The 26,728-nt window shown below is 45.2% G+C and overlaps 1 protein-coding gene across 4 annotated transcripts in view; it reads right to left on the reverse strand.

Moving 5' to 3' along the window:
* The window catches only part of SPG7 (SPG7 matrix AAA peptidase subunit, paraplegin), a 30,797-nt gene that overhangs the window by 3,924 nt on the left and 145 nt on the right, over positions 1-26,728 (reverse strand). Inside the window, exons 1-13 of one of the 4 annotated variants that reach the window (XM_089539648.1) lie at positions 22,512-22,795; positions 21,990-22,086; positions 20,790-20,879; positions 14,449-14,690; positions 12,966-13,105; positions 11,035-11,137; positions 9,558-9,683; positions 9,081-9,243; positions 7,907-8,080; positions 6,179-6,303; positions 3,049-3,151; positions 945-1,055; positions 32-147 (exon numbers count right to left, since the gene is read on the reverse strand). In XM_089539648.1, coding sequence (XP_089395774.1) covers positions 32-147; positions 945-1,055; positions 3,049-3,151; positions 6,179-6,303; positions 7,907-8,080; positions 9,081-9,243; positions 9,558-9,683; positions 11,035-11,137; positions 12,966-13,105; positions 14,449-14,690; positions 20,790-20,879; positions 21,990-22,086; positions 22,512-22,679 — 1,758 coding nt within the window. In that variant the 5' untranslated portion in view covers positions 22,680-22,795. Of the gene's footprint in view, positions 1-31; positions 148-944; positions 1,056-3,048; positions 3,152-6,178; positions 6,304-7,906; positions 8,081-9,080; positions 9,244-9,557; positions 9,684-11,034; positions 11,138-12,965; positions 13,106-14,448; positions 14,691-20,789; positions 20,880-21,989; positions 22,087-22,409; positions 22,463-22,511; positions 22,797-26,728 lie in introns of those variants that run through there. The other 3 variants (XM_089539650.1, XM_089539651.1, XM_089539652.1) reach the window with 3 other exon arrangements.

Genomic DNA, 26,728 nt, shown 5'->3' on the forward strand with positions numbered 1-26,728 from the left:
ACCCCAGGCTCAGGGCAGGCAGGAGATTTACCTTCATCACTGCCTCAGTGTGCTCCAGGAGCCAGCCCACAAGCGCATGACCTGATTCATGAAATGCCACTACCCTTCGCTCCTCCTGAGACAGGATTTTGCTCTTTTTAGCAGTTCCTATGAGGACAAAATATGACACCTTCCATTTTCCAGGTGATATTACTAAATACATCCTTCCCTGAAAGGGCCAGTGACTTTAGAGAGGCAAAGGTCTATCACCATTACCATGAGAAAAGAGTCTTGTGACATCCTGAGCACTGACACACTTGTTATGATGGCATCAGCTTTTAGAGACTATGGTTCCTTTAATCCCAAGCACAGAACTGTTATCCTGAGTTGCAAGTTAGAAGCTTGTGCAACTGAAGTGGGCTGCAGTGAACAAAAGTTATAGCCTAATAAAATTGAAACCTTTAACATTCTACTAGACTGTTGTTTTAATTGTGTGTCCTTCATTGTCCCTCACCCCACAAATGAGAGATAGAACGCTAGGAGATGGGAGAAATCTAGACAGTGAGGTCAGAGGGAAGCAAAATAAAGACAATGATAATAACCTCATTTTAAAAGTGACTTTTTCATTTTTGCATTGGTGAGCTTCCACCAATGCATCCCTTTAATACAGAGCAACTAGGGCACAGAGTGAGGTCTCATTAAGGTCAGCAATGCGAAGGTATTTAAATGGCCTTCTTGACAAAGAATTCCATCTGCAATGATTACAACAGATATTACACCAGGACACAGAAGTTCATTCCTATCTGGTCTGTAATTAAACAGACTAAACCCAAATAATTTTGCTCTGATAATGGCCTCTATGCAGGGCACAATGGCCATCCACTAGCGGCTTCCTAACATGACAGAAGTATTGGTATGCTATCAGATACAAGAATGCAAACCAAATAAGTTGCAAGAAGCCTTACCTGCAATGACTCTCTCCACAGCATACTCAAAATTGAAGGTATGGATGGATTTATGACCCTCCCTTGCAGCATGGAGGGCTGCCTCATTACAGATGTTGGCTATGTCAGCTCCTACAGGTGGAACAATAGACACACACTGACTTGGGTTTCCTCAGAATCAGGGGGTTGGAAGGCAGCAGTACACCACTAAGTCCAAGACACACTCATTTGTGGATCAGCTCACAAAGTTCAAAACAGAGCACTGGAATGGGAAGACTAGAGCGTTCAGGGGGTGAGGGACCTCTAGAGCAGGTAGTGATTCCATATGACTTTGGCGAGTGAGTCCACTTACACCACTAAAAGGCAAACCATCTCATCCATGACCATCACTTGGCAGTCTGGCCTGGAGGGGGGACTTACTGGCCAAAATACAACCACCCAGATCCTGAGATGAAGTATGCACCATCCATTTAGATTCCCAGATGGATCAGTTCCACCAAACATCCTGTGTCTTTAGCACCAGTTACTTCCTTATTACAAGACGAAAAAAAGTATGCAAGGGGATAGCTAAGTGGCATCTTATCGCCTGATATTCTACACTCCTTGACTTTTAACTTTGCTGGTGGGGCCAAGGGATCATTTTTTTCCCATGCTAGCAGCAATGCCTTGAAGATTTACCTGCTTTGGGCCAGGATTTTGCTATTTATACAACCAAGCACAGGCTGTGGTTATAGTTTTAAGCTGCCAGGGAACGAAACTTTGGAAGTTCCAAGGGTTGGTTCTCCGGACTGGAGACTCACCACAGACTGCATCAACCCTAACAATGTGAAAAAAGTAGCTTCCAGAAATCTACTTCTGGGTTCTATTCGGGGGTAGGGGAAAGGCTGTGCCCTGTTTTACAGCAACATTTCCAGTCTCAGGAGACTTCCAGGAATGAACAATGTCATTTTCCACAACTTTTTGGTCTGGGGGGGGGGGGGGGGAGAGGGCATGAAAAGGAAGTCAAAAAATTTAAAAATAAGGGGCCTACACGAAGCCCACATTCCCCACTTTATCTACCCCTCTTTATTCCTCTTAGCAGTATTGTTAGGATGACTTACATCAAGCAGGCTTCAGACCTGGGAGCTTTTCCTTTGCTCTTTTTAAACTACAGTCCCAAGATCCACTGGCCGGGGCTGGGTGGTCCTTTGAACAGAGGACTCCTCCTGAGTAAAGCAGGATATGTGGCTACCTTAGAAAGACTGTTATTCTTTTGCTCTCTGCACTGGATTCCAGCCCTGAGATGGGACTGGCTGCCCTGGCTATGATGCTTCAGAATGGAGAGTGATGGGTTAAACCAGACATAGCTTCAAGGCTGTGGCTGACCAGTAGGGTGAGGGTCACCTGGGCTGGGCTAGGCCCGGCCTACTGGGCTCTTTGACCATAACCACACAAGTTTTTGTGGGGAGGAGATGGAACATCTGTTTCACATTTGTGTGCGTGGGTGGTGTGGGGGCTGCTCAAAGGAGCTGTGGAAGCGGCACAGAGAGGCCCACTGGAGGGAGGGAGGGAGGGAGGGCATGTGGGATACTCCATGGTCTTTGCACAAACAGGAAACACAGAGCCTGGGGCCCAATAGCTCCATTCTGTGCTTCCAGTGTAGCTTGAAGGCAGCCAGGGGCCTCAGAAAGCAAGCAGAACCATCCTCTTTCTCTTCATTCATCCAAAATGGAATTGGTCAGTTATGGGGAGGGGAGATGGCCAGAAAAATCACCACACTGGTTTTCAGTTACCTAATTTCCCAGCACAAACAACCAGAACTGCCAGCAGCAGGAGCAACAACCCCACCGAAATCTGGGTCACACACACCATGCACAATGAGTTCTCCCTCCTCCTCCATAATATATCCAGGGAGAACAAAAAAAGACTGGATGTTGTTTGTGTGTCAATTCCATGCAGCATACCCACAACCCTCCCTTATCTCAGTGAGTGCTGCTAGCAGAATGCAGCCATGCCACTGGATGGAAGCAGCCGGGGGAAGACTGCCAAGCCACGTATGACAAAGTGTGTGGCCATAGAGATTGCATTAAGCAACATGCTAGGAGAAGATGGTGGAGCAAGGCATGCAGTTGCTCCAGGTACGTACCGCTGAATCCCGGCGTGAGCTCAGCCAAGCGCTGGGAATAAAAGCTGCCGACCTGGGACAGTTTCAGGCCTTTGAGATGCTGCTCAAAGATCTCTCGCCTCTCCTGAAAAACAACATTGATGGGGTCATATATTGGGGTTTGAGAGCCAGCATGATGTAGTGGTTGGAGACCAGGGTTTGAATCCCTGCTCAACCACTCCACTGGGTGAATTCCGACAGGTCACACTGTCTCAGACTCAGAAGAAATTAAAAAAACCCTCTGAACAAAGCTTGCCAAGAAAACCCTGGGACAGGTTCCCCTTAAGGTCGCAACAAGCTGGAAATCACTTGAAGACACATAATAACAACAACATATTGGGGTTACTACCGAAGGGTAGCGATGGATGACACTGGAAGAAATGAAGGTGTTTGTGTCATCTTGCTCTGCAAGCAGAAATAGAGCAGAATGTGATTTCTTTCCATTCGGGTGTCTAACCTGGTGAGATTCTTCCAAAAAATGATGGGCCTTGAGGCCCTCCAGTAAAAGGCACTTCTTAGGCTCTTAAGCCAGTGCGCAGAGTCAGCCTTGCTTAGCCATCTTTAGAGATCTTGAATATGCACTCTTACTTTTCATTTACTCACACACAATCACACGCTGAGGGACCACAGGAATTTCAGGTTTGTTTAAAAAAGCAAACACAGGTAATGCAAGATGGAAGTGATCTTACTCCTGCTCTTAGAAAGCCAGGAAATTTTTACTTTTTGTACTTCCATAAGTCTGAGAGTTGTAGTTGATTTGGGAAGCCTGGGAGTTGTGGTCAAACAAGTAACTTCTCCATGCTATGGACAGCCATACCAGACCACCTTCAAAAGATGCATGAACTATTCAAAGCATAAGGCAGACAGAATGTCTTCAGCTGCCCTAAATCCTAAACTGTTGCTAAACATGCCAGGCCAAATGTGTGTCTACAGATGGAAGAGGAGAAAGGATTTTTCATTGCTTATGCTATTTTAGGCTACCTTTTAAGTTTATAAAAACTTCCTCAATGTGAGGTCCAAGATAAAAGAAAATACAAACTAATTTCAAATCATGAATACAGTGGTAATATAGAAAGAAATCCAGTTACAGCTAGATGTAATCGGCAGCCTAATAAGCCACATCTCATGAGGAAGACACCAAGAAGCCTGTAATGATGAAAGCTGAGAAGTCCCAGCTAGTCAAACATGGGGCCACTGCAGAAAAGGGACTATCCTTCATCCATCTTAGCCTAGCTACTCCCAGTGATGGGTGTGTGAGGAGATTTTGCAGCACATTTTCTACATTGTTCCTCCAAGCAGTCAGAATCACTGTAACATCATTCCTCCTAAGCCTAATCCAAGTAAACAATCTAGAAAAATACCAGTTGAAGGGGTTTGAGAGCCGCTGATGACAATAGATCAACAGTGTGGTCTTCCCTCATTAGTTCCTACCATAAGGATATATATTCACTGGCGGTCTCTCATCCAAGCACTAAACACAGCTGAACTTGCTTGGCTTCCAAAATCAGATAGGGATCCGGTGCCTTTAGGGTATTTAGACCCTCCTGTTCATAGGGTCAACATAAATCGAAGTCGACGGCAACTAACAACAAACCACCAGAGGGCAGAGTCTATTTGACTTGCCTGTTCTTCCAAACCCAGATACATCCAGAGCTTCTTTCAAATGCATGGCAGATGTAAAGAGGATTGCAAGGGAGCCATTGGCTCTTCCCTCCAAAGGTCAATTCTCCTGCTATCCTCCTTTCCTATTAATTCTGATTTATTCCTTAACATTTCTATCATCAGAGTACTTGCATGGAGGGAGGGAGGAAGAAGAATACAGCCTCACAGATGCTTCCCCCTCCCCAGTGCCAGCCTGAAGGAAGAGGGAGGCATGGGGAGAGGGGTGGGCCACCGCAGGCTGGCAGTGGGCCAGCCAGTGACTCACACAGCTGGGGCAGGCGTTTTCCTGATTAAAGCGGAGGGCTCAGCTGCCAGGATTTCCTTTTCCTTCCTCCTTCAGGGCAGCTGCACAGTTCACTTTTCCGGTGCCAGATCCTATCAGGCATTTGAGGTATTTTAAGCAAAAACCTGGAGCAACCGGAGGAGGAAGACTGTGAAGCCCAAGAAGCAAAGAGGAAGAGATGACAATGAAAGTTAAAATGAGAGAGAGAAAAGACCCTCACCTCAGTCCAGGGTCTGCTTACTGCCCAAACAAAACGAAGCACTTCTGAGACATTCCAGAGAAAGAAACCAAAACAGAGCACTGACTGGGTATGGATGGGAAAGAAATACCTCTTTTCTTTGGCCCTGGTTTCCACTCTCTGCACAGAAAGCCCCAAGTTTCTTCAGGAAAGAAATGCTTGAATCTTTTAGCACGGCTAATGTTCAAATGTCTTGCTTTTGCTGTATGCCAGCAAGTTGTTTCTCTGAGGCTGAGAGTGTGTCTCTTTCCCAACTTCACCCAGGGAGTTTCTATGACTGAGCAGGGATTTGAACTCTGGTTTCCCAGAGTAAGCTGCATTTAGGTTTTTTCCCCCCAACAAGCTTAGACTACAGATATTTTAGCATTAAAAAACCACAAGAAGGTGGATTTGTAAGACTGAAGTCTGCCCAGACTTGGGGGTCTACATTCAAGAATCCAAGCTGCATTCATAAATCTTAAGTCATGACTTCAGGCTACTTGATAATCTATACCATGTGCAAAACAGAACAAGAGCATCTGATCTGGTGCCTACAAGCACCACAGACGCATTCCTAAAAACCTTCCCTGCAGTATTCACAAAAAAAAATGCTCTCAGCCCATTAGTTCTTAACTTGGTGTGTGGAGATCTTTCTTGATCCTGACAGCCAGCACTATTGTTCATTATGCTATTCCAGCGGACGGTCATCATAAGCTGAGCTGCCTGGCTTTTTGCTCACAGCTTACGCTGGCCTATTATTTGACCTAGCCCCCAAACCGAGCTCCTGCCAGAGCCCCAACAGAAACACCACTGTGTTACTGAGCCAAACAAGGTATTGGCAATAAGTGGACAGTGCTCAGAGCCAGAGTCTTTGCTAACTGCTTTAAAGTCTTCACCATATCTTGACTGCATGATCTGAAACGTGGAACGGAAGTGGACCCAGACTGTACCTGGAGAGTAGGCAGATCAATAAAAATGTGACGGTCGAGCCTCCCAGGTCTCATAAGGGCATTATCCAAAATATCTGCCCGGTTGGTGGATGCCAGCACTATGACGTGATCAGTGGTCCCCATACCTGCAATGGAGGCAAAAAGAAGAAACAAAGGGGACTTCACACCTTCTGTGCAAGATGGCCAAATGGCCAAAGCTGCAAGCTAAATATTCTAGGAGTTTTATGCAGTCAGATATTCTGGGTAGTCCACAAGAGGAAAAAGACATCAACATCAGGTCACATAGACTCTTTCCCCCTTCTTTTGAGTTTACTGAACACTTATATGTGTTTCCGGGCAGAATTCAAAATGATGGTTCTATAAAGTCCTACATGGTTAGGTCCAGACTGTCTGAAAGCATCACTTGTGTGTGGAAAACCATGGTTGTAGAGGCAGAATACAAGCTATCAGTGCTGAAAACAGCCCTCTGAATCCCACTGCTTGCCCACAGCTGCGCTACTTATGGGCCCCCTTTTTCCTCTTCCTGGGAAGCTGATGCCAGGAGGAGGAGGAAGTCCAACTGTGCGTCAGTTTTGTCCCTGCGCTTTGCAAGGAGGGAGAGAGGCAAATAAGGCAAGAGAAGAGCTGGGAAGCAGTCACATGGGCTAAGCGGCTGCTATGGCAAGATTAGTGCAAGCTGAACATTAGCTGCTTTGCTTGTGGGAAGAAGCCGCGCTCCCAAAAATAGATCCAACCACCAGCAGATCCATCCTTGAACACAACATGCCTCCTTGCATTCACCATGGAGACACTGTGGGGAAGAAGCCCTGGGAGCACAAAGCTGCTGATCCTTTATAATCCTGTGGGCCCTGGTCAATTTCTTGTGCTGCCACCACACTTTTTAGTCTCAGCATAAAAGGCTCAGCCACCAGCAGGGCTCAGGCAAATTAATTGTTTTTTGTTTGGGGGTGGGGGAAGAGCTGCAATTAAAGCAGCAGGAGACCAGCTGAGGAAGGAGCTGCCTCTCTGACCTCCAAACCACAAAGGGCCAAGCAAAGGGAAGCAACTCAGAGCTGGTCAAGAGCCTCTGGTCAGGTTTGGCTCCACAGGAATGCAGACTGTGAAGGGCCACCGCCCTCCTGCACTGCACCTCCCTTCAAGAAACTTCCAAGATGTTGAAAAAAAGTCATCTCTCTTTCTCTTTCAACCTATGTATTCCTTTATTTGGGATATTTATACCCATATTAGCCTATTTCCATCCAAAGTAGACATCGTTGTCTACAGGGGCAGAGATTATTACCTATCTGCAAATGCTAGCCTGAAGCAGGGAGATTTGCAGCCATCTTTCACTTGGCTGTTGAAGCCACTTTGAGGAAGAACACCAGCTGCCAACCTATAGTTCTACCCAGGCCAAACAAAACATCGGCTCCCTCCTAGTTGTGGCCCATTTCCAGCCCCCACAGCCAGAGATGTGACCACTATGTGATCCTCAAGATGTGACGTCCCCGCAAACCACTGATTCTTTAAGGCATGCTTCCCAAACCAGGCACCCTCCATGCATGTCAGACTACAACTCCCACGATTCCTGGCCACCATGAGGCATTGTGCACAGCTTGCCCTCCTATTCTAAAGGGGTGAGTTGAATTTTCCTCATTGAAGGAAAGTGGAAAAATGCATTTTGATCCCAAGTCAATTAGGAAAGCCACACTGAGAGACTCAACACTGAACCACTTGCAATGAAAAACTAACCGTCCATTTCTACCAGCAGCTGGTTTAAGGTCTGCTCTTCCTCTGTGTTGGAGAAGCCTGTCATGTTGGTGGAGCGCTTCTTCCCAACAGCATCTATTTCATCGATGTAAACAATGCATGGCGCACGTGCTCGGGCTTCTTTGAAGAGACTCCGCACACGAGCTGCTCCAAGACCTAAATAAAAGCAAAGGGAGGAACACACCCAGTTCTAGAATAAAGAGACTTCCTTTTATGCCTTGTGCATCTTTGGCTTTGACTCTGAAGAGTTTCTGCTACAATTATAGGGATCTTCAAAATGCACTAAGATTCTGGTTCTGCAACAGACTAACAGTCATCACTGTGGATTACAACAAAGAGCTGCCTTCTGCCAGGAGAGACCAAAAGTGGCAATGTGAAGCAATCCAAAGTATTACAGAACATAGCTGCTTGATGGCAGAGTATGGGACAGAAGTCCTAAAGCCTTTTCTTAAAAAAACAAAACAAAAAAGAAAGCAGTTTCTACTGGACTGGACTGCTTCTTCCCAAGTTATTTTCCCTATAGAACTATTACCCCTCTCCATGTAAAGCTGGAGGTCCCAGGAAGACAAGAAAAAGAGTGTTCTGTGGTCAAAAATATAACAGAATAGAGGAATGGAAAAAAGGAAGAGGAGGAGAAATGGCGGTAAGTGTGTAGTTAAGTAAGAGATCAGACATTAAAAATCCAGTATACAAGGAGCTGTCTCTGTGAGAGAGTCTGAATGGCTCCTAAAGAAAATCCAGTTAAGAACAAAGCTCCTTTCCTGGTAAGCAATATATTAAAAAAGCAGATGGAACATATTTTTTGAAAAAAATTGTTTCGTTCTTTCAGGGGGAAAACTGAATAAGCTCCTACTCAAAGACAAGAGTTTGGATCAATCAAGGAGACAAGACTGTGGCAGGACAGGAAAAGGAAGGGGTTTACATCTTCTCAGAAGTCTGTTGGCCCTGAAAGAGGCGTGATGTTTCCCCCTTAGTGGACACCTGGAATGTGGCTTCCTTTCGGTTGAGAGACTCGGGTCAGGTTCTGCTCTACAGGAATGCAATTGTAAAGGACCACAGCCCTCTTGCGTAACGTCTCCCCCCAATTCACAGTCAAGTAGTTGAAGCTACCCCACTCCACCACTTAAGGAGACTGGCTTCGTTCCCCAGGACTTACCTCCAATCACCTCCACAAATTCAGAGCCAGCCATTGCCAGAAATGGCACTTGGGCCTCGGTCGCTACGGCCTTTGCCAATAAGGTCTTGCCACAGCCTGGTGGTCCAAGCAAGAGGGCACCCTTGGGCACTTTAGCACCAAGCTGCAAGAAGCGATCTGGGCTCTGGAATTAGAAATGAATGTGTGGAATATTCTTTAAAGGTGCCTACCTATGCACTCACTCTGCATTATTACAATTTCAACTGATGCTCTCTCCTACTTGTGTGACATTAACAGAGAATGCCCTCCATAGCCTCTCTTAAATATACCAGGCCAAGCATCTCGGGGCAAGTGGTCACTGAGCTCTCGAAAACCTACTTGAAAGGTAGTACAATGATCCTAATGAAGAGCAGAACTTCCACTGCTGGGAGCAAACTGTTACCCAACTGATTCTCAGGCCCCAAGTGCCTAGTTCCCAAGAGCATGTGCAGTTCTTACCTTCAAATAATCCACAAACTCTTTGACTTCCATTTTGGCCTCGTGCATCCCTGCCACATCTTTGAAACTGATCCCTTTCCCAGATTTGCCATCCACAATAGTAAAACGAGCCATTTTCAGCTGGTTCTGTCAGGATGAGGTAAGGGGGAGAAAGTTCTGTCATCCTATGCAAAAATGGCCAAGGTAAAGCCCTTGATCTTGTGAATTTAGAAGGATGGTTCAGACCGTGGCCCATATTGCTCTCGCCAGCATGGTATATGGCAGTGCCCATGCCCACATACGATTCCCCACAAGCCTTTCCTTCACACTTCCACTCTCTTTCCTCCTTTAGGTAACAAGGGCTGGGCCATGGATGACTCAGCAGCTGTCTCAATCTGCCTGATTCGTGAGCGGAAGCTGAAGTGAAAGTTTTGATGATTCTTCATGCACTCTAGCCGAAAGCAGTTACATGTACAGAGTTCTCTAGAATCCCCTTCTCTCCTAATAGCCCCACCACCCAAAGTGGCAGCATGATCCAATCAAGCAGAGACATCATCCTGGCTCTCAGGAGGTTTCTCCAATAAGCAGCATACTGGGGCTGGGGAAGAAAGAGGAAGAAAAAGGACCTCCAAAAGAAGACACTGCCTGCTAGTCTCCGTTCAACCACAGTAACAGACAAAGCACCAATGTAACTCCACGGCCTTCACATAACCCCTCATTATCCTCCAGATGAAAATTCCTAATGTTGGTTTGTCAACTGAGCTTACAGCAAATCACATGCTTAGAATGTGCATCAACAGAAAAGTCAGGGTTGTCCTGCGAGTACTGAAGGGGAAGAGTGAGCCATGGGGGCTTCCACAAAGTCAAGGGAGCAGGATTAAGCCAACTGGGCTACTGTCCTACAGGACTCTTTTTCCTGGCAAATGTTCCAGCCCACCCGCAAGGCCTCCCCCAACTCTTTCCAGACAGGCCAAGATCATCCTCCTTTCCTCAGCTGACTGACCGGCAGGGGTTTGACTAATGCTGAGAGGAGGGCATGTGACAGGAGGCATGGAGGCCAGCTCACAGCACAGTCCAAAAGCTTAGGCAGCTTTAAAGACTGAAAAAGTTATTTTGCTAAAAGCAAGGGATTTGTGTTCACCACTGCATGTGAGATTTGCTGGCAAGACAAAGGCGAAAGAAATGCCATTCCCAGCTGCAAGTCATTAGGGAGTCTTGAAAACAGCAGAGGGGAATGGCCCTGCAGATTCCCTGAGCTCCGGCTGCCCAGCCAAGAGGGAAAGATGAGGTCTCCGCCACCTCTGCCCCTCCACTCAGACCAAATACTGTACAGATCCAGCAGCTGGTAGGGAAAAGGAGCAAGACGTAGGACCATCCCTGGAGCAGCTTCTTTCTCATTTGCTGTTGACTCTGCTGGCTGGGGAAGGAGTGCAGACCAGGCCAGGAGGAAATCAGGCCCACCCAAAAAGGAACCCCACAGGTAACCAATGAGACTTACAAAGGCACTGAAGCCTCCTTCCCTTCCTGCCATCCCGGCCAGGCGAAAAATGTACCATAGGATGCCGACACCCACAGCAGCCATCCCCAAAGCGTAGAGGGCACTGCAATGAGAACAGCAAAAAAGGGTCAGGCTGCTGGACAATGCAGTGCATCTTACAGTTGCAGGAGAGAAGTGCAGCTATGTGAAGACGTCAAAGAAACGGTTTTAACACCATGCACACATGAAATGTATTTAAATCAAAGGTCATGGAGAGAAGGGTGAATACAGCATGTTATGGAGACAGTCCTAGCACTTTTATTGGCCCAGGGAGCTTTTTTAATGCTTGTTTTAAACAATGAAGGGAGCAATTCAACACTCTGTGCTAATGTGTAGCTTCCGTGAATTTCAAAAACAGCCTGAATGCAGTCTATGGAAGATGGGTATCGCTATTGCTTCTCAGCAGGACCAGGCCAAGACTGTGAGGTGCAAAGCTTGCTGTGAAATCAGGATGAACTCCAAGCCACCCCTGGTAGTAGCTGGCTTTATGCACAGCCCTGAGGGTGATGCCAAGAGACGAAGAGGTTGTTGGGGAACCTGGGAACCTCTCTTCACCTGACCTACGCTATTTCTCTAACCAGGATAGAAGTGAACCATCTAACTCAATGCTTCTTAAGCTATCTGATGTGGGGGATTGGCAAAGGTGTTTTTCCCAATTTGCCAAGGACAGGGTTCATGTTTCTCCCCATGGATCATAAATATTTTTTTCCTAGAATTAATTGGCCTATCAGCTCTGACAGAAACCCAAACTGGTCCTGGTTCATAAGAACCATCTGCCTGTCCATATTTGGTCCATGAGACGTTTTCCAGCCTCCTCCAGAAGCCATGCAGAATTCTGGAATGAAATGGCTTACAGGCTTCCTTCCATTCTTATTACCAAGAAACCTTGTCAGCTAGAGAGGACAAGATTCCACCATCAGGATTCAGGAGAAAAAAAGTCGGGTTTTGCCAATAACTGCCACCAGCTTTAACAGAAGAACAAACACACTGCTACTGCAGCAGAAAAGAAGGCCAAAGAAATAGTTGGCTCTTACTATTGTTCAGAAGAAAAGCATAAATGAAGTTACAAGCCAGCATTCCTCCATCCTTTCAGGGCTGCTTTCTGCCCTCCTCTTATCTTCCCTTCAATCCTCACTTCGACCTAACATTCACATTAAAAGCTTTAGCCTTTGTGGAATCCTTCCAACAAAGGATCCTGGGCTCTGCATAACAAAGTTGAGGCATTTAATGGGAGCGCTTGCTTCTCAGTGACATTTGGGGTTTTATTATTAAAATGGTTTTTGCTCAGCGTGGGGCTGTGAGTCAGTGTCCACCCAAGGTACGTCTGTTCTTGTTTTAATGGGGAGAAAGCTGAGGAGGTTACTTTTTATAAGACAAAGATAATACTGTGGGGGAGGCTTGCTCAGGCTTCAATGCATTCTCTCCACTGGGCCCACCACACTGCCATCATTTTCACCATGGTTCTCACAGTACCTGTAGTACCTATTGGGGACAATGACTGGGCAGCTTTCCTCAGGAAGCAACGTATATACAATCCTTGATACAAGATTGTAGCTCCTGGCATTGGCAGCCCTCCCTGCTCATCTCATGGAAATTTAAACAAGTCAGTATGGAGTTATACCATTAAGTTGTGGGGCAGATACAGCCATCCTCAATGGGTAGCCAACTCCCATGGGCTGTCACAAGATGCATATATATGGAGATCTGGTGCATCATTTGGGCTCACAGTGTGCCCACAGCAATAGTGTGTGAAAAAGAAAGTGCAGAGGTAAAGGCTACAGGGAAGTGGGAGAGAAGAGGGGACAAAAAAAAAAAAAAAAAGGACTACTTAGTGGCATTAATGAAAAGATGCAGCATAATCCTAGAGAAATGTCCTCCTCAATTGAGCTTACTTCCCAAAGAAGCCAGTGCGCTTGTAGGAGACAGGGATCCTGTCCTTCAGATCAATGTTCAGCTCATCTTCGGCTGCTCGCAACTTCTCCTCAAACTTGTCAATGTTGGCTACCTGCATTCTGTACATCAGAGCAAGCCTCTGAACAAAAGAGAAGTGAGCAGTTGTCAGAGCCAGAGATAGGATAGATAACTAGACAGAATAGCAAAAACAGGGGAAAACACTGCATGGAGACAGGGGAATTCCCAGGGGTGGGTCAGGGTGAAAAATGGGCCAGGAACTGAAAGCACACAAAGCTGTCCGACCTTCTCAGCTTGCCGAGATCTCAGGTTACTTGAAGCATAGACAGAAGTGTGTTTTCCTGTGAGTCAGAGGGGAAGCTTAAGTAATCAAGAGAAAGCACATTTGCACCAATATTCATTGCCTTCTTAGTCTTGCTGGGTGTGTGTCAGAGACAGAAAGAGGGAGATGGCCATACAAGGTCTCCTGCGTGCAAATTAATGTTATAGATATCTATGAGTCCAAAGGACATACCTACAGGACTGCCTCTTCCCATTTCAACTTGCCTTGTACCCTAAGTCCTGAAGGACAAATTCTTCACTACACCCCATCATGGGCAGATATGACCTCAAGTAGGATTCAAAAGAGAATCTTTGCCATGGTCACAATCCTTTTAAAATTCTCTCTCCAGAAATGATGTCTCTTTTTTTTAGATCCAGGGAAACCTATTTTAATTATTATTTTCAGCATTATTATTTAAATCTGAGGCTGTATGTTTTAATTAATGGCCATGTTATCTATCTACCTCTATCTATCTATCTGTATGTTGTAGCACTATACTTAATCTTTATATTTTTCAAAAATGTTATTATCTTTATTATACCCTGATAAGTGAAAAAGTGAGCTATAAGCTCACTCTTAAAGGGAGGGGTTGCAAGGCACTTTGTACAAAATACTAAATTTGGTTAGCTTGTAACAGGCGTAGGCAATGGTAGCAGGCTTGGAGGGCCCATTTTCTTTCCCTGGGACCTTTTGGTTTCACAAAGACTGCCAATAAATTAGCCAAAACATAAAAAACCAAATCTACTTCTGATCTGAAAAATTGGTATTTTTGATGTTATATCTTGAGGTGTTAGCCTGCCACATATTTAAAAGGTGAGCTTCTGATTCTGGAGGCTTCCACAAGAGGCCATGCATCCTCCTTTCTGGTAGGAAAAAAAACACTTTGGGTAATCTGGAGGGGCTGAGAATTGCAAAAATAGCCTAGGAGCCTCACGCAGCTCCAGGGCTGCAACTTGCGTACCCTTTGATGAAGAACTGCTGAAGTTTCACAGAACTGTTCACCAAGCTGAATGCTGACTGAGACTTGTGAAATTCTCAGCCTTTGCAGAACTTCTGACTATGCCTTATGCTCCAAGGCCTGCTTTCTCCTCCATCAACCACAACTGGCCCCAGATTTGTCGCTTGCTGAAAAAGATACTCACAGGCCGTCCAAAGACAACTGCGCCGGGATGCAAGTAGATTTCCACAATATCACTTTCCGGCACCACCTGAACTCGCTGCACTTCCCCTTTTGCCAGCATCTCATTCACAAAGTCGTTCCAGGATATGTTGCCCCCACTGGTGCTCAAGGAGTTCAGCAGGCTCATGATAACAGCAATGAGGAAAAGGGTCCTCAAGCGCTCCCGATACATCTGGTCCTCCCTCTCCCGGCGTCTCTTTTCCTCTTGAGAGAACAGAAACACAAGAGCCCATCAAGATTAGCTATATCAGCTGGAGAGCAGATTGATTATACCTCAAGCCACAGACCCCCACAATACAGTCTGTTTTTCATTCCACATTTCAACTTCTCTAGGAAAACCAGGCCGGGTTAGAAGGGGTGGCATCTGGTTTGCAGTGTGATGGTATCACATTACAGGCCCTCTTCCAGGGACTGAACAAGGAAAGGCCAGGAGCTGAATGGAAAGAAAACCTGATTACAAATGGGGCCAACCGCTCAGGATCAGAGCAGCCTACCTGGAGTCCCAGCAGTAACACCCATGGGGAAATGGGGAAGTTTGCTTTCTATTAGCCAGCAAATATTTGCTCTACCCAATTCCAGCTTTTCACATTTGATGGAGCCCGGCCAGACGGCCATAAAAAGCAACTCACATTTCACAAGAGAAATAATGCCTCTTTTCTCTTAATGTATCTCGAAGAAACAGCAGAGAAGCTAGAAAAGGACATTCTGTCTTCTGTAACATCATCATCATGAATATAATCGGCTTCGTATCTCCTGCATACCCTACAAGCCTCTGCTAAATCATGGGCAGAAGACCCTTTCTTAAGCATGACAGCTCTGGTCTAACTTGCATTCATTTGGGGGACAGAAACAAAAAGAACTCCTACATTCCTTTGAATGGCAGCCCTTGACTGCTTGCATCTTCTGTGCATCTTCCTCCACACTGAGCAGCCTGGAGTCCTTCCTTCCAGTGTTCTTAGTCCCTTCACTGGGTTTTAAGGCCTGGAAAATGTATTGCTACAGCTGTAGGACACTATCCATCAGCACATGCTCAGCATATGCTAGAAGACCCCAAAAGTTCACTTTTCTAGAAGTGTGAAGGATTAAAATGTCCACAGTTGTTTTAGACTGTAGCTCTTGTTTCATGACACAAACTCATCACACCTAATTTTTTTGCAAATGCTGCCCAAACCTGCAAGCAGCACACCCTGCTATCAGTGTCATTAATTTGAGCTCCCAAATAAATTACAGCTGTTTTGTTGGGGGAAAACTATCTATTTCAGCCCAGATTAGATTTATTCACAAATTGGTTAACAAAGGCATTTATCAGAGAGCACCACCAGTTGAACCCGATACATGCACACGTGTGTGCGCACACACACACACTCTGAGGTGCAGAGATCCAGCTGCATCCACAGTTCTGAGAAGGCTGTTGATCAGATGTCTGGTATCATATTTCACTCAGGGCTTGCTCTGGCTTGAGTTTCCAAGAGCCCCTTAAGGGGGGAAATGGATCTTTCAGATAAAGCCACCATTTCCCAAACAAGAACAAATTGGGAACTGTGCCTTCCCTCCTCCTCTTTTGTTCACTGCTACCATGTCACAGTTGTCTATTATCAGAAAGGCTCAGTGATGGAACAATGAGCAAATCCATCACAGAGCTACAAACAAGCACCCTATAGTCTTTGGATGAGAGAAAAAGGCGTTGCTGAAAAAATAAATAGAATGTGAGGAGAGGGAGAAAGAAAAATTCCTACAATATATAGGTGAAAATACATCCCAAATGCAAGAAAACCTCCCACTGCCCTTCTCACTCAACCATGTGGGAAGGGATGGCCTCTAAGATATAGTCCAGGGATGCACTTACATTACTGTTCTCCAGGAAATATATTTCTGTTTGGCAACAGGCAGCCTATAACAGAACCAAGCTTGATATTTCAGATTACCACCAGGAATTGACTGCTTTCTTTTGGCCCACAGTAGACTACTCACTTCTTTTTAGAAACCACCAAGACTACAATCCAAAACAAAATCTAAACTTTATTTGGCTCCCAATGTTCATTTTGTCAGATGACCAGCTCTGTGAAACTTGAACTCCTTCACCATTTTTAGTCAAATACTTATAAAGCATCACCAGTAACATACTATGGTCTTGAATTTTCCCTGAAGTACGTTGCATACGTCAAGCTCAAATTCTTCCTGAGTAGGTTTATTAACTTCCTCACCAGCAAGCTTAAGAGACTTTTGGAAGTGTATCTGAATATTTTTTTGTCTAGCACTGGCTGGCAGAGCCAACATGAAGTAGCGGTCTGAGTACTGGACTAGGACTGTGGAGAGCAGGGTTCAAAACCCCGCTTGGCCATAGAAAGCCATTGGGCAACCTTAGGCAACTTAGACTCTCTCAGCCTCAAAGGGAGGCAAAGGCAAAGTCTCTCTGAAGAAACCTTGCCAAGAAAACCCCATGGTAGATTCAGCATAAGTTGGAAACAACTTGAAGGCACACACAACAACAACCTGCCTGGCAGGTGGCTCAGCGCTCAACACACTCTTTGGATCCACACTGGCAAAGCAGTGGGTCTGAACAGCCTCCTTTTTTTTTGCAAGTCTCTCACTGACAGAGAGGCAATCCTGATCAAGTATTTCTCGTGCCTATGTTTCAGAGGGAACCAAACAGGTGTGCTCCATGCATCCTGTGATCTGAGCAAAGGGCTGCCCACTTCACCTGAGTCTCCTGAAGAAGTCAAAATTCTAAGATTGGCACATTGAAACTGGCTGGCAACACACCTGACCTTGACAAAGATGGCAGAAGAGGTCTTCCACTGCTCCCCCTTTTGCCCACCTCCGCTGTCTGTCCTTGCTGATTGCTCAGGGCCTCCGTCACCCAGCTCCACTGGGCTACCAGCAGAGGCAGCCATTTTTGTCAAGGGGCTGCGTGCCTCATCAATGCCGCAGAAGCTGCCACACTAAACATCCCATAAATAAGTCATGCACTCGCTGGAACAGCCACTCCAAGCAGCAGCTGTGGGACCCTTTTCAGCCTCAGGAAGCCTTCATGAAGAAATGATTTGCCATTAACCCCAAACCTGAACTCCATGATTAAAAGCTTGCAAAGGCTGCAATGACAGGCTGCAGAACTCTTCGTAAATAATTACTGCTGGGATGATCTTTCCCCCAAGACACAGAGGAGGCTTCCACCTTTCAAAGTCAACTTACCCATCCATCATCCGGAGGGGGAGGGCCATGGCTGACACAGGCTTGAGACCCCCTTGCACCTTCTGGCCAGGAGGCTTCATACAGATAGTTTGTGTTTCTTTTCAAACACCCAAAGCATGGGCTTTGAGGAGGAGCTTCTGTGAAAGATCTTGTGTTGTTTGTACAGCTCTCCCTGGCAAATGAGATTATTTTTTTCCTTCACAGAAGTCTTTGGTTAAGGCTGACAGAGTCCTGAATCTTTCTAGTAGTACTAACTAGTATAGACACACTGAATTAACTGTTAAGAGGTGAGCCACTACTTACGTAAATCATATTGAGTCAACTAGTCTACTTCAGTCAGGACTACAAGTAGGATTTGGGCCAGTGACTCCAATCCTGCTCTAATGTAAATACTCAACAGGTGAACTGGAGTCTACACTGTGATGGTCAGCTAAAATACTTCTTGCTCACCTGTTTACAGATTACAAAGCCAAGATCTCTCTTTGCTAAGTGCCATTGCCACATCCATTTCCTAGAATAGTAGAATTGGAAGTGGGCTCATGGGCCATTGAGTCCAAATGCAGGAAAACAGCATCCACCTTTTTTGCAGCAGCATTACGCTGCTGGCTCATGTTCAATTTATAATCAACAATATGCATGAGGTCCTTTTCACATGTAGTACTGATCCTTGTATCCCCCATCCTATACCTATGAATTTAGTTTTTGTGGCCATCAGAGCCACCTGGAGGTGGCTTGTTTATCCTAGGTTCCAGGTCACACAAGTCTTGTCCAAAATGTCCTTTGGGCACAGAACTGAAGAGCTAGGCATCTGCAGCAGCTGAGTTTATGCAGCTAAAAGAACAGGAGGTACCTCACCTGGGGTGTTTCTAACACCTTTATCGATATAGGTCACAGGAGCAGTACTAGGAGTTTGCAGTCGCAAGGCAGCAGAAGCACAAACCTGCTGCTACTGCTGGGCCAGAACCTCTCTTCTAGTCACTCAGCACCGGGATCCATGCACACACATCTCTGATGGAAGGACAAGCCTCTCCTTTAAAACTCAGAGTAAATTACAGCAAGGAAAGTGGAAGGAAAATGTGGGGGAGGGGGAAGCGAGCCACTGCGGCTGCTTAGCTTCATCCATGAGAACTTGCTGAAAGCTCCAAGGGAGACATGTTAAACTTGGGGCCACTGTCAGGTCAGCTCAGACTCAAAATGCAGGCTGTGTGAAAAAAACAAGCAACTCTGAAACCAAGCATCTGTGTGGGAGGCCTTTGTGATCTTTTTATAGCTCAGTGGAGCAAATTTTAAAGGAGCCTCATCCCAGTGGAAAACGCAGCTGTACACACACACAGTTTTTTCAGTTTTGCAACAGAGTCCAAACTGGCACAGGGACATTCAGCCTGCTTTCTGCATGCCCATAAAGCGCCAATGGCCTCTCAGTAGAATACTTAGGTGCTTCTGGCTGCTCTCTGTGTCTTTGTGTGTTACTTGCTGGTATACACTGGGGAGTTCTATGGATGCAGGAAAGTGAAGTAGAAGAACTGAAAATAGACTGAAACACTGTGTACCATGGATAGGAGAAATGAGTTTTGAATGTTCCTGATCCAAAAACTCACTGCAAACAGAAGACTAACAGCTCTAGAACAAGGTTTCTAACCCAGCCTACTGTCTGCTGTGCTGGTGTGCTATCTACAGAGGATTTTTAAAGTAAGAAAGTCCCCCCACTTCCAGTGTGAGATCCTGCCCACAATCTGAAGTGGTATTGCTCATTCTGCTGCCTCGCTATGCTGCTTACACAGATCAGGCCAAAATCCACACTTCTGCATCAATCCAGAGCGGTTTTACAATTAAAGAAAAGGGCTTAAACTCTCATGTACCAGGATTAAAAGAAACAGCCGTGCATTGTGGTAGTTGTGAGGTATCTTCTGACCACAGTCTTCAGATTGAAGGACTAAAATATCCTAAATAGCATGCCCTAGTGCATGACGGACGAAATGTTTTAATAAGATAATGCATGGATGGATAATTAAACAAATGCACGTGACTCTTAAAACAAAACCCAAAATATCTCTACCCCAATCACCTATGTAAGCTATTTTTCTAATTAATCATTCATTTTGTAAACAGCAAGTTCTCCTTCGACACACACCAGTTACTGAGCTAACATCTATTAAGCTTTAAAACTTATGTTTAACTATCTCCAGCAGCACAGGCCTCTCCAATCCATCATCACATTCCCATGGTTATCCAAAACTACCAGAGCAGAAGCCTGTGTGGCAGCAAGGCCAAAATACTCCCAAAATGTTAGGTTCTCAAAAAAGACAAACTCGCCAAGAATATTATTTATGTGAAGGCCCTTAGAAGCTTCACTTGAATCAATAAAGCATTCCCCAGCCAAAGGTTTTACCCCAAAACATAGCACCAATTTAATACTCGCTTTTGCATCATTCTAGTCCATGAAATACATAAATGTTTATACATTCAAACAAACTCAGCAAAGCAAGAAGTAACACACTTGTTTCGGGGTAAAAATGACTGAGCTTCACCCAGTGTTTCAAGCTGGAACATGTGAAGAGAAGGGTTGCCAGGATTACCAAAGGTCTGAAAGCACCAAATCCTATGAGGAACAATTTAGGGAGCTGGGTATGTTTAATTTGGAGAAGAGAAGACTTGAAAGATGACATGACAGTCATCTTCAAATATCTGAAGGGCCATCAGGTGGAAGATGGAGCAAGCTTGTTGAGCAGATGGTAGGAGCTCTTCAACAGCAGACTAGCCTGCCTCAGAGGATGATGGACTCTCCTTCTTTAAAGATCTTTCAAGAGGGGTTGAATGGCTCTCTCTCTGCAGGGCTTTAGATGAGTATCCCTGCATAGCAGGGGCTTGAACTAGGTGGCTCTTGCAGTTCCTTCCACTTCTACGATTCTATTAAATAGTTCCCCACCTTCCTCCCCACTGAAGAAGATAGCATATGGAGTCTGTCATGTAAGTCACTCTACTCCATGTAACAATTGCACTATGATGTTAGTGGACACAAACAGGAGTCTGCACAATTCTGGGGGGGAGGGGGTTGCTTGCAGAGTAATTCCTGACAGGGCAGAGAACAGCAGAAATATAATTTGTACTTACCCTCATCTTCCTCTGGGGATTTCCCTTTGGATCCGCCACTGCCGCCGCCATTGTGGCGAGAACCAGATGTAGAAAAATAGCAAGTATTCCCTATAAAAACAACAACGTAGAGTTAGGTTGTGAGACTCTCTCATGTATGCTGTCCAGGGCAGAGGTAGAGTCTTCAGGTATCTCGGCTCTAGTTTGAATATGAACAAGGTTCCTAGTTCTCATGGTTTTATTATACAACTTGTGGTTTATAATTGCTGAACTGCTCCACTTTGGCAGAGAGATGGAACTGGCACAATCCAACAACATTGCTGAAGAAGACCAGCTCCATCAGACTCCTCTGTCACCTAACAGGAGCCATTCCATCTGTATGCCTTTGGAAACGGGGATTAATTTTCCCACTGCATTCTGAGTTAAGGATTTCCGCTGTGAGTAACAGAGGAAGCGACACACTTGAAAATACAATAATGTTGAATGGGGAAAGGGGCAGACGGAAGACAGTTATGACCAATATTTTGGTCACTGATGTGACAAAAACAAGCTACACAGGAAATACACCATGAGTCAACAATGCGATGCGGCAGCTAACAAGGCCAATGTGATTTTAGGCTGCATCAATAGAGGTCTAGTGTCTAGATCAAGAGAAGTAATAGTGCCACTCTATTCTGCTCTGGTCAGGCCCCACCTGGAATCCAGTTCTGGGCACCACAATTCAAAAAGGACATTGAGAAACTGGAGCCATGTGTCCAAAGGAAGGCGACTAAAATGGTGAAGGGTCTGGAAACCATGAAGCCCTACGAGGAAGGACTTAGGGAGCTGGGGATGTTTAGCCTGGAGAAGGGTAAGAGGTGATATGATAGTCCTGTTTAAATACTTGAAGGATGTCATATTGAGGAGGGAGCAAGCTTGTTTTCTGCTGCTCCAGAGACTAGGACCCAATGGAGCAATGGATGCAAGCTCCAGGAAATAGATTCACCTCAACATTCGGAGGAACTTCCTGACAGTAAGGGCTGTTTGACAGTGGAACACACTTCCTTGGAAGTCTTTAAACAGAGGCTGGATGGCCACCTGTCAATGGGGATGCTTTGATGGAGAGTTCCTGCATGGCAGAAGAAGGGGGTTGGGCTGGATCAGGGCCCTTCTTGGGGTCTCTTCCAACTCTAGGATTCTATGACATTTGTTGTCAAGAGAGAGGAAATTTCCTTTACTCACCCAGAAGTTTCCAGAGGTAGAAGGGAGCAAACTGCCTTTTTGCTACAGACTGCGCAAGTTGTCCAGATGCGGGGGAAAGCATTTGTGCCAGAAGGCTCTGAGGAGAGGAAACAGGAGCTTTTAGCTTCAGGCAAGACTAGTCACAGGGAAGAACAGAAGGAACCTGGAAAGGAGACAGCGCTATGCAAAGCTACTTATCACCAGAGATTCCAGTCCCCAATCTACCTAGATACTAGTCTGAGATGCTCCACAGAAGCCATGGACCCGCTGGGCATGTTTCGCAATGCCTGTCTATAGGCAGGGGATCCTTGGGCAACATCTGCTCATAGAGAGACCATACTTGGCCATAGATAGGGAATCACTGGAGAGGGTTGCTATGCATCTCTAGGGGCAAGCATTCCCCAATGATTCCCAATGTACCTCTATGAGCCAGGGACTGCCAGTCTCTCCCTATGGGCAAGCCCTGCCCTTCCTCGCCTCCACGATCGCTTGCTCTTATTCCTACAACGGCGAAGGCCCTACCTCAAGGCCTCCTCCTCCTCCTCCTCCTCCTCCTGCTGCTGCTCTGCCTCCCAGGCCTTTTCGGAGCGTAGGGCCCCCGAGAAGCCCTCCTGCTCCTGGCAGCCTCCTCCGCAGCAACGCCAAGCGGCTCCTCCGGAGGAGCGCCATCAGCGAAGCCGCCCCGGTCATCCTGCCAGGCGCCCCGGGGCCTCTAACGGAGGACCAGGAGGAGAAGCAGGCAGCGCCCCGGGGAGGAAGGCCAGGCGGGCGCCGCCATCTTGGCTGCTGGCGCCCAATCAACGACGCCTGCCGCCTCTCGCCCGCTCTCAAGATGGCCGACCTCCGCCGCTAGGCCCCGCCCCCAAGCTCAAGATGGCCGCCGCCGCCCCTCCCTCCCTCCCTCCCTCAGAGGCCCTTCCATCCTGACAGGAATAATCCCTGCTGAAACATTTAAAATACAACTATGGAAACATATATATACTGTATATGGAATATGTATGGATATGGATATGAATGTGTGTGTGTATATATATATATATATATACACACACACACACACCCCTATTATATATATATATATATATATATATATATACTGTATATATACACACACACATTCATATACATACCCATACATATTCCATAGCACTCTGTGTGTGTATATTTAATTACTTAATTACATATATACATATAATTATAAATATTTACACACACACACATATATATATAATATAACACTCTCTCTCTCTCTCTCTCTCTCTATATATATATATATATATATGGTGTATATATATATATATATATATAGTATCGTATGTATGTATTATTCCTTTCCATATATATATATATATGGAATAATAATAATATATTTATATATATTCCTCCAAAGCACCATATATGGAGAGAGAGAGAGATTTATTTCAAAAGTTTAAGAAGTGATTCTTTTACACACAAACACAAGTATATAAATAAGAAAACTGATAAACATTCAGGGGCCCTTCCTTACAAGAATCGCTTCTGAAACATTTAAAATGAACATTGTGTGTGTGTGTGTGTATATATATGTTAAGGTATGCTATATATCTATAGAATACATGTATATAGTGTGTGTCTATATATATATATAGTGTATACTATATACATACACTATATATACATACATATATACACTATATGCATATATATATAAAACACATATATATAGTGTATCAGTATATACATCAAATCAGAAAACTGATAAATACTGTGTGATATATAGATATATATATATATGTATATATATATATATATATATATATATATATAATTAGTTTATTTCATTATTTATGTGTATGTGAGAGAGAGTGATATACATATATATACTATGACAAGACTGATAAATTATACAATTATAAATAAATGCTCCCATTCAGGTGAACAGGTGGAGATTTCCCCCAGCTCCATTTGTGTGTGTGAAGAGAGAGAGAGAGAGATTGTACTATGACAAGACTGATAAATTGTATACAATCAACTACAATTCCCAGGATTCCCCAGCACTGGGCCAGGGGAGTTGAAGTGGTCTCAAACTGGATTATTTCTGCTGTGTGTTTTGGACCAAGAGAGAGAGATTATCAGTTTCCTCTCATTGGTCCAAAACACACTGCAGAAATAATCCAGTTTGAGACCACTTCAACTCCCCTGGCCCAGTGCTGGGGAATCCTGGGAATTGTAGTTTATTGTGGCTCCAGAGCTGACTGACTGAAGGCAGTTAAAGTGGTGTCAGTCTGGATTATTTCTGCAGTGCAGATAGCCCTGCTGGAAGTTATCTCCCTGTAATAATCATCTTGCTGTAGCTAAATAAATGCTCCCATTCAGGTGAACAGGTGGAGATTTCCCCCAGCTCCATTTGCAAAATGGTTCAGCCAGCTCCCCAGTGACTTGGAAAGCTTGACACAGCAGCTGATGAAATACACAGAAACCGGTTACGGTGCTATTCTGGACTTTAACCAGGTTTAACCACTATTGCTTTTCATAACCTCGTCATCCATAAATGTGCTGCTATGCAAGATACCTAGCCAATGGTCTGCAACTATTTCATCAGCCTGAGATTACTTGTAAACCCATTAAACAGAAAGCCAGCTGGCTTGAGACCATGATTGTGGAGTCTCATATTTTTTTAATATGGTAAGACAAGGAGAAAGCCCTAACAGAGGGACTTTCTTTGTTGTTGTGTGCCTTTAAGTTGTTTCTGACTTATGGCGACCCTATTATGTAGGGGGGTCGCCTTTGCCTTCCCATGAGACTGAGAGAGTGTGACTTATCTAGGGTCACCTAGTGGGCTTCGAACCCTGGTCTCCAGAGTCCTCCATGGAAGTAGCCAAACATCATCAGGACAGCCAGCACCGGCTTTGGAGTAAGTATGGCATTTTTCACCAGTGTAGACAAGCCCTCAGACATTAAACAGAATGGAGACTGCAGTGAAGAAATCAGAAGACGACTAGGGCTGCATCTGCACTGCAGAATTAATGCAGCTTGACACTGCTTTAACTGCCACGGCTCAATGCAATAGGATCCTGAGATTTGTAATTTAGTGAGCTATCTTTGTCAGGAAACTCTGTTGCCACAGTAAACTACAAATCCCAGGATCCCATAGCATCACACCACAGCTGTTAAAGTGGTGTCAACTGCATTATTTCTGCAGCTGGTGATGGTATGTGCCTTCAAACTGCCTGTCAACTTTTGGGGATCCTATTAATTTAATTGGGTTTCTTAGGCAAGGAAGCCTCAGAGGTGGTTTTTCCAGTTCCTTCCCCTGAAACACAGGGGTATTGGTTGGTGGCTTCACATCCAAGTCCTAACCAGGGCTGACCCTGCTTAGCTACCAGGATCAGGTGCGATCTGTTGCATATATTTAGAGGTGGTGCAAGATCCCTTTGCATACCGAAATTCCAGATTAACACAGCCGTGTCTGTTAATTCTACCATTGTTATTGTTATACCATTTTAAGTCAGACTTCTTACAAGATACTTACAATAGCGAACAGGCCCAGAAAAATCTGAAAGCAACTAATCAGTCTTATAGAAATAAAAGACAACGCTGAGAACAGAGCATGGTCACAAAAAGCTATGCAGGAAGGGGGTAGGGTTCAGCATGGTGAGAGGCATATATTCAATCTGCCTCCAAATCTGGGTGTAATAAGCTTCACATTTGCATGCGGGACTTTCCAGCCTCATTAAAAGGGTGTTAGCTTCATTCAGAAACTCTTTTTGAACCTGTACACACCTACCTACCTTTGATCCCTTCCAGGCTTCTCCAAACAACAGGGGAAAAAAACATGGGATTCACATTGCAGAAAAACAGACTCAGGGCGGATAAGCAGGATGCGCTTCTTAATAGTTGTGCAACAGAGAAGAGTGGGGGGGACCCTTGTTGAATGAGCTACGGTCAGAAGATCACTGGTGTCACCTTGGAGTTATGGAGTTATATTCAGAGGAGTGTTAGAGCACACACAGTTCTGCTCCCAGAACAGGCCTGTCAGGCTCCAAGGCTTTCTCAGTTTCACCGACAGAAATCAGGCCGGTGTTTCTTCCCTGACTAAATTGTTCCTTTCTCTGGAGGGAACATAGCAACAGCCGCACAAACAACAATAGGGTTGCAAAACTCTTCCTTCTGCTAGCAATGCATCTCAACAGCCATCTTCGCGAGAGACACACCCAGGATGTTAACTGCTTTTCCTCTGGCACTTCTCAGACTTTCTAACCGAGCAAAGAGCCTGCTTTGTATATATTTCATATTGTGTATAAACACACACACACACACACACAGTATATCTCATATGTGTGTGTATATACTCTCTTCAGATTGTATCGTATGTATTTATTGTTCTGTGACTTCAGGTCAACCTTAAGGTGGACCTATCACAAGGTTTTCTGGGGCTGAGAGTGTAGGTTTCCATGGCTGAGCATGGAATCAAATCCTGGTCTCCAGAGTTGTAGATCAATGCTCAAACCACTATACTTTGTTGGCTGTCGTGTGTGTATACACACACACATATGTATATATTTATATATGTATATATTTTATACATATACTAAGAGCCAGTGTGGTGTAGTGGTTTGAGTGTTGGACCATGACTGGGAGACCAGGGTTCGAATCCTGACTTGGCCACAGAAACAGACTGGGTTACCTTGTGCAAGTCACACTTTCTCAGCCTCAGAGGAAGGGAATGGCAAACCCCCTCTGAAGAAACTTGACAAGAA

This window comes from Sceloporus occidentalis, unplaced genomic scaffold (genome assembly GCF_023333645.1).
Source record: "Sceloporus occidentalis isolate IW3139 unplaced genomic scaffold, rSceOcc1.0.p SCAF_10, whole genome shotgun sequence".
Lineage (NCBI taxonomy): Eukaryota > Metazoa > Chordata > Lepidosauria > Squamata > Phrynosomatidae > Sceloporus > Sceloporus occidentalis.